Source organism: Clytia hemisphaerica, unplaced genomic scaffold, assembly GCF_902728285.1.
Source record: "Clytia hemisphaerica strain Z4C2 unplaced genomic scaffold, Clytia hemisphaerica genome assembly, whole genome shotgun sequence".
NCBI lineage: Eukaryota > Metazoa > Cnidaria > Hydrozoa > Leptothecata > Clytiidae > Clytia > Clytia hemisphaerica.
The window spans coordinates 1,637,064-1,644,430 of NW_027103510.1; the positions used below are offsets into that span (position 1 = coordinate 1,637,064).

Genomic DNA, 7,367 nt, shown 5'->3' on the forward strand with positions numbered 1-7,367 from the left:
AGTTTAGACATGTGATATGTGATATGGAGTGCTATCTACCACTTCTACAAATATATGATGTGTGGTTGATTGCACTTCTCAGAGATTTTAGATGTGTGTGGAGACGTGCGCATGCCTCAGATGATTCTCATTGTACACACCACCAACCTTAAAATTGTTATTCATACTAAGTAGTAGATACCAACCTGCTGGATTTATAGCATCTTTTGTTGGATGCAACTACATGTGATCGCTTCAAAAGTAGTTAGGATTTTGAGATATACTGCAACAAGCCTCGTATGAGTTTGATTGACATCAAATTTAGTCTAAAACATACAGATTTCACAGAAAACTTTGAATGACCATATCTCTTTTTGTATGTTTGAGGACCATTTTTGCTGTAGCATACTTTTTTGCTCAGAATTTCATGCTCTTTCCAATGATAACAATAATTTTGGTTGAATTAAACTTTTGAGAATCGTTGATTTTTATTAATTTGGATCCTAAGGGTTGGCCTTCTACTACTAAAGATGAAAATTCTCAGATTACTAATATACCCCAAGGTTTAGTATCTAGATCCTGATTTGGCCTGTATTATTAACAGAAATAACTTGCTTATAAAAATGATCATGTTTGTAATAGTGTAATGAATAAAAATGCAAAAAAATGCCAGATAAAAACCCAATAAACTTTGATGACCGTTTTGAAGGCCTGGAAAAAGATCCAGTTTTTTTGCGGAAACGAAAAGCAACACTGATATGTTTCTTCATTCGTATGTTCTTATTGGGAGCTGAATATGCGATCATATTACCTTCAATTTGGCTTTATTTGAAGAGATACCCTGACGTCAAAACATGGTTTTTGGGTATTGTGGTTGCAATATACCCTACTTCAGCTGTGTTGTCTTTACCTGTTGTTGGTCGAATTTTTGACAAAACAAAACGCTCAAAAGAATTAATCATCGTTTTGAATACCTTTGAAATAGTAGGTAATATCATCTATGCATTACCATTTTCAAAATGGCTCATCTTTGCTGGTCGTTTCTTTGCTGGACTTGGCGATGGATTTTATGCTTGTGCAACTTCAGAAATTGTTCATACATATCCTTTATCAAGTCGCACAGGGGCACTGGCTCTGCTGGAACTGGGTAGAGTTTTAGGTCTTACTTTTGGGCCAGCTCTGAACTTCTTTTTAGTAAAGGTTGATTTCACTATGGGAAAATGGACCATAGACAATGGAACAGCACCTGGTTTATTCATGGCTATTTTATGGTTACTAGCTCAACTAATAAGTGTGTTCTACATCTCAAACCTCTCATTATTAATTGAAGAACGTGCAAAGTATCAGCCTAACATGCAGTTAGACAGAAGAGGAAATGTACCTCCCACAGAGTATGAAATTGATTTCAAGAGGGTCAGAGAAACCTCATTATGTGAATCTGTACTAGATGTGACCTATGGTGACGAGAAACCATTAGTACCAAAGGAGTATCGTAAACATTTCAAATGTTATAAAGCAGCAAATGGTCGAACCTTCATTGATGATAATATTGTAACTGAGGATGATGAAGAATTTTACAATGACGATGAATCGCAAATGACAACAACTGACTATGGCGATTCAATCAAACTTGTTCAAAAGAAAAGCGCATTCCAACAAGCTCTAGAGCTGATCACCACAATCGAGATTGTTGCTATATTTTATTCTGATTTGATTTTGTCGTTAATTCAAACTGAATTTGAAGTTTTCTTGCCCTTGATTACACAAGAAGGTTATGGTTGGAAAGAAACCGAAACAAGTGGTGTTTATATGGTTGGTGGTGTTTGGCTAATGTTTGTCTTTTTCCTAATGTATAAATTTTCAGGAAAGTCCAAAATCAAAGACCAGCATTATATCATAATCTCCTTAATTTTGACCAGTCTGGCTCTTCTGCTACTGATGGTTGAAGTCGTTGTACCCAAACATGCTCGAGTGGCAGTATTTGTTATTATATGTGTATTTGTTTTTTCGGCCATCCCGCTTAACCTTGTGGCTGGCAAATCCTTGACCACAAAACTGACACCGAGAGAGACTCAAGGATTCACTCAAGCTGTATATTCATCAATCAGTCGTGTTTCATTGATTCTAGGACCCATCATAGCTGCAGCAGCTTTTGAGCATCGTTTACAGTTCTCAGCTAGTATGTTATGTTTTTGTATCGTTGGATTGATTGCGATGGTTATGTTGTTAGGCAAAATCCGACGTAAAATTATCAAAATACAAGGTTGAGACGGCTGAAAGTATTTCTCAGTAGATAAAAGTTTCCCCTTTTTGACTGGCTAATTTTCAGATTTTTTTCTTCGTTTTTTAAAACTTTCACTAACTTGTGTTTCTATTTCTTTGTTTTATAGAGTGTTACTTATCTGTATTTTAGAGTGTCTAATCCAGTCTATTTTCTTAGAAAAAAATCACATAATCTAAAGAGGGAAATAGTTCAGGATATTCTTCATATGCTTGGATCAGCTTTTGTAGCTATGGTTTGAACTTTATTTCTTTTTGACCTTTTTTAATACTTACATTCACTATTTATACTTATAATACAATGCAACAAAATAATTTCATATTTTTTACAAATTTTATACTTTACTTTTACGGTCTTGATAACATACACTTTATACAATGTTCTCAACCAATTGGTAAAATTGTGGAAAGTTCGAAGTATTCCTCCGTTCTTTTGTCCCCGATAATAATTTCACTACTTCGACATAAGCTATATTTCTTCATTGAAAAGACATATATTTTTCTCTTTCTTTTTTTAAATAGTGATCTATTATCAACTATACTGTAGGGCTGGTCTGATAGGTTAATTTTATAGTATAATAATTTAGTCTTAAGCAGTCTTAAGGATTATAGATTTTATGATTTTTAGAAATGATTTTATTGACTTAATTGTGACAGAAACCTATAGCTATAGACATGCACTCATAGAATCGTTTAAAAATAGAAAATTTTTTTCTTAATAGGGTTTTATAGAATTATTTTAACGCACTTTAATTTGAAATAAAGATTTTTAAGATTGTGACAAATTGAATTAGGTGAAAAAGAATTTATATCAAAAAATATTTCTCAAGGTAAAAATAGGGAGTTTTGGTTATAGAAAATGATTCCTAACAAAATGATTTATAACAAAATTCGTTGGTCCAGTGTTTTTCGCTATAATTTTCGCTTTGATATTTTTTGACATTTCTCCGGTTCATCTGCTAATGTTCACTTTTATTTATTTATTTTTAGATAAAAAATACATAGCAAAAGATTAGAATAGAAAATACCTGGAATTTATTGGAAACTTTATATTTTAAAATGGTAAGAATTTTCCAATGCTTCGAGAAAAAGGAGTTGGAAGAAGCATCCTTTTGTTTCATTTGCTTTTTCAATTTTTTAACAATTTAGAAATGATCCGTCTCAATTGCTTCAATGATATGAACAAAGTTTAATTATTGTATTGATATAAAACCTTTTGTAACTGTGTTCATTGATCATCTGTCGAAATAAATTCAAAATTTCCTCTTGTTGTTCTTCTTCCAGATTCGTTTCATCTTGATTCAAAACAGAGCTGGTAAAACTCGATTAGCCAAATGGTATATTCCTTTAGATGATGATGAAAAGCAGAAGTTAATCGAGGAAGTTCACGCTACAGTCACCGTGCGAGATGCTAAACATACAAATTTTGTCGAGGTCTGTTTTAAAATGGGATGCGAATAATTTTAATGTTGTTGTGATTGAGCAACCAAAAGCTCTTATTTTGACTTTCAAGCCTAGCTTGCATATCAAAATTTATCTAAAAGGATTTTTTTATAAAAAGTAATTTTTCAGTCAGGGAAAAACCGTTAAAGATATTTGTGTCTGTCTGTTGTAGCAAAACTTTTCTCTGCTGTAAGAGTTAAAAGGGCTCAACTTTCATCCATAAAATATCATTTAGTATAACCATAAGGCTCCTTCCCTTTCTTTTGTAGTTCCGTAGTTTCAAGATTGTTTACAGACGATATGCTGGTTTATATTTCTGCTTCTGTGTCGACGTAGCTGATAACAACTTGATGTACTTAGAAGCTATCCACAATTTCGTAGAGGTATGACAGAATCTGCTTCGTTTTCTTACTTTTTCTTTTTTTCAAGTTTTGTTAAATCTGGTTAAATTTCCCTACTACAAGGATGATGTAAAGATAATTTACAAAGAGCAGTAAATAAAGATTCTTCTCTGAAAATTTACTTTTGCATCAGGAATGTTTTAAAACATGATCCATCCCTTTTACTTCATTTCGATTGCTTAAAATTCTTTCTTTTTCACACAGTAAATTATAACCTGAACTTATCACTAAACATTCAAATTAGGTTGTCAGAAGGATTTCATTGATCTTCAGAATGCATACTGCATACAGCATAATTTCATTATTTTTATCGAGATTGATAATTCGAGTCTTTCTGCTTCTTTAGGTATTAAATGAATACTTCCACAACGTATGCGAATTAGATTTGGTGTTTAATTTTTATAAGGTATGTACTTGTTTCATACTTAAATAAGAGTGATATCGTTTGCTTACTCGTCACTTTTAATTCACAAGCTTTTGCACATTGGATTGACATGGATGTGGAGCAAGATTGGTCAGAAAAAAGGAAAAGAAAAACATTTTTTTGTTTATATCAGCATAATATAACAATAGGTGGACACTGTCCTGATATGAAATATGTGTCTGATATGAAATGGGGTCGCTTATGTAAAAATAAAACCTTAAGTACCCCAAACGAATCAGGATATTGTCAACATGCTGTAGCGTCTTGTTTTGTTTGCTTCTCTACAACAAATAAAGTACAATATAAGATACGTGCACTCCCTCACCTGTTAGAGCATATTGTACTTCAGCTAGTACGCGTATCAACAATTTATTTTCATGATTCTCGACACGGAGCTTTAGTTATTTAGCTAGAGGATCAAGTTCGTTTTTAAAGAGAAACTTCGTGTGATCTCACACCATTGAGTTTGCGTAATTCGCTCACTTTGCCATTTTATTTCTTATATTAGCGTCCAAAATACATTCCAATTGCTAAATTTTAAGTAATAGTGTCATTATAGAGAAATTACTTTTAATTAGTTAGTTGATGCGCCTTATTAACGGTTGTGAGTTTAATATCGCATAAAGACTGGCGCCTGAATGTTTCTAAAGCCACAAAACTACAAAACTGTATAGTAGACCGACCAATAGCCCACGCGAAGCCCATCTTGAAGCTCTCGAATTTGATGAAATATTCAATTTGTTGTTTTGCAACTTCTCTATTGCATAATGAAAGCAAAGAGATAAACATTCTTTCGGTTTCACTTTCAATTCAAATATTTGATCGACTCCTCTTCAAAGAAAACGTCGGTTGCGTATGACATTCAGTTGTGTGGGTATTTCTTTTAATTGGAGTAATTCAGAAATACCGGTGCTTTAATTGCGGACCTAAATTTTCACGATTGAGTCATCCTTTACGATACATAAACCACATTAAAGCGATTCTAGTTTCACCACAAAACTAAAAATATACAAATTAGTTCTGTCTGGATAATACGAAACATCGGCCTCCTAACAAGCGCATGATTTCTGATCTTGAAAAAAATTCTACTTTCATATGAGATCTTTTCCTACGACTTAGTGCTGTATCACTTTTCTTCAGGAAGTCCAGAATAAAATGTCTTAATATAAAAAAATCGATATCTCACGAGCTATGACCTTACTAATGTGAGGTTCAAATCAAGAGTCCCTAGCATACAGAGAAAGTCGCACCTAAACCGTTAACCTAGAACTCTGTTTATTTTATCTATGTCTTTCTATTTTATTTGCAGGTCTACTCAGTGGTGGATGAGATGTTTTTAGCTGGTGAAATCAGGGAGACGAGTCAAGCTAAAGTTCTGAAACAGTTGCACATGATTACTACACTGGAATAATCGTTCGGGAAAGTAGACCCTCTAACTCAAACCTAGGTTATCTAAATAATAGTGCACTAGTCGTCTTTTAACTGACCGAACTTGGAGTTATCTTTTCTGACATTCAACTTGAACATTTTCTGCTTAGTACTTTTTTGGGTCATTAGGCTATATGTTTATAAATCATTGTGGTGTATTTACTTTTTTTTTTATCTCATATATTGGTTTGATGTAAAGAGGGTTTACTTTTCGACCCTTTATTTGACAGGTCAACTTTTTTTAACCGATCCTCTAAATTAAAATTTTTATTTAATTCTTTTTTTTTAATCATGTCGTTTCTTTTTGTGTATGGGTTTATTTTTTGTTATAAATTTTTCTAATTATTCAGTAATTATTACTCGCTTTTTGTTTGCCTTTCAAAGGCAAATTTTGGCCAATGTTATGCTTTCTTGACATTGTAAATGAGGACCCAGCTCAGCGAAGAATGCTTTAGATATCAACACATCTAAGCATAGTTTCAGTTCGTAATAACATCGTAAATGTGGTGATTTTTTAGTTTTCCTGTGTTAAACCGATAACATTGTGTATATATAGGAATACTTTTTGAAAAGGAAAGAAATATACTATTCTACCTGGTAATTACCTCGTTATTCCATAGTACAGTGATCCTTTTGTATTCAGGTTTTGCAATAATCGCTATTGCGAAATTATCGACTTGAAATTTTTGAAGAGGCGTAATTTTTTCCTGCCATTGCAACATTAACTGAAGTTTCCACTTTTTTGATTTCTGAAGAACTCCAGTGATCGGTCCTCTTTTTCAAAAGGAACTTAAGAGCAATAAAATTAAAAAATTCGAATCTACTTAATTTAAAGGGAATCTAATTTTCTGTCGTTCATAATATGTGTTTGTTTGATTTTTTATTTCTTTCTCAGATCTTAAAACTAAAATAATAATGTACAGAAAAAGAAATGAAAACTTCGACCATCCATCAGCTCCATTTTACAGTACCTTTGGCTGGTCAATCAAGGCTAGACTGAAAAGTCATTAACCAAGGTATGATGATCTTGTTTTTTTTTCATCTCCGTGTCACTGCGCTATGTTTTAATGTCATTTTCTCGAAAATATAAATTTGATTTTGAATTTTTTACTTTCTAGCTTTTTTTTTTATCTACTGTAAACATGCAAATCTTTACATGAAGAAACCTTTACGGCGAATTTCGGCTATTTCTACTCAATTAGTGTCAAAAATTCGTTCCTCTCTTAAACATACTTGGAAAGGGTAAGAAAAAGATAAGAAAATTTCTTGAGATAATTTGCCAGTTTTTTTGTACCATGATATAACAATGAATTTTGATCATAAAACACTGATTAAACCATTTTGATAATTTTTTATTGATGTATTAAAAACCCAACCCGCTGAAGTGTTATTTATACAATTTTCCTACAGAA

At 32.5% G+C, this 7,367-nt stretch overlaps 2 protein-coding genes across 2 annotated transcripts; both read left to right on the forward strand.

Annotated features, from left to right (window-relative positions):
* The first annotated feature begins 500 nt into the window (after positions 1-500).
* Positions 501-3,049, forward strand: LOC136799126 (uncharacterized). Its single transcript, XM_067055814.1, has one exon. The coding sequence runs from the start codon at positions 646-648 to the stop codon at positions 2,245-2,247; it is 1,602 nt and encodes a 533-aa protein (XP_066911915.1). The 5' UTR covers positions 501-645; the 3' UTR covers positions 2,248-3,049.
* A 194-nt stretch (positions 3,050-3,243) lies between these two features.
* LOC136799127 (AP-2 complex subunit sigma) lies at positions 3,244-6,556 on the forward strand. The gene is made up of 5 exons (XM_067055815.1): positions 3,244-3,321; positions 3,544-3,693; positions 3,972-4,085; positions 4,450-4,509; positions 5,837-6,556. Exons 1-5 carry the CDS (start codon positions 3,319-3,321, stop codon positions 5,936-5,938), a joined length of 429 nt encoding a protein of 142 aa, XP_066911916.1. The 5' UTR covers positions 3,244-3,318; the 3' UTR covers positions 5,939-6,556.
* Positions 6,557-7,367: the final 811 nt, after the last annotated feature.

Excerpts from the sequence above, each read along its gene's own strand:
- LOC136799126 (XM_067055814.1), top strand. The coding sequence starts at position 646 with ATGCCAGATAAAAACCCAATAAACTTTGATGACCGTTTTGAAGGCCTG.
- LOC136799127 (XM_067055815.1), top strand. Across the intron at positions 3,694-3,971 it reads AACATACAAATTTTGTCGAG|TTCCGTAGTTTCAAGATTGT; the intron begins GTCTGTTTTAAA and ends TTTCTTTTGTAG. Across the intron at positions 4,510-5,836 it reads TGGTGTTTAATTTTTATAAG|GTCTACTCAGTGGTGGATGA; the intron begins GTATGTACTTGT and ends TTTTATTTGCAG.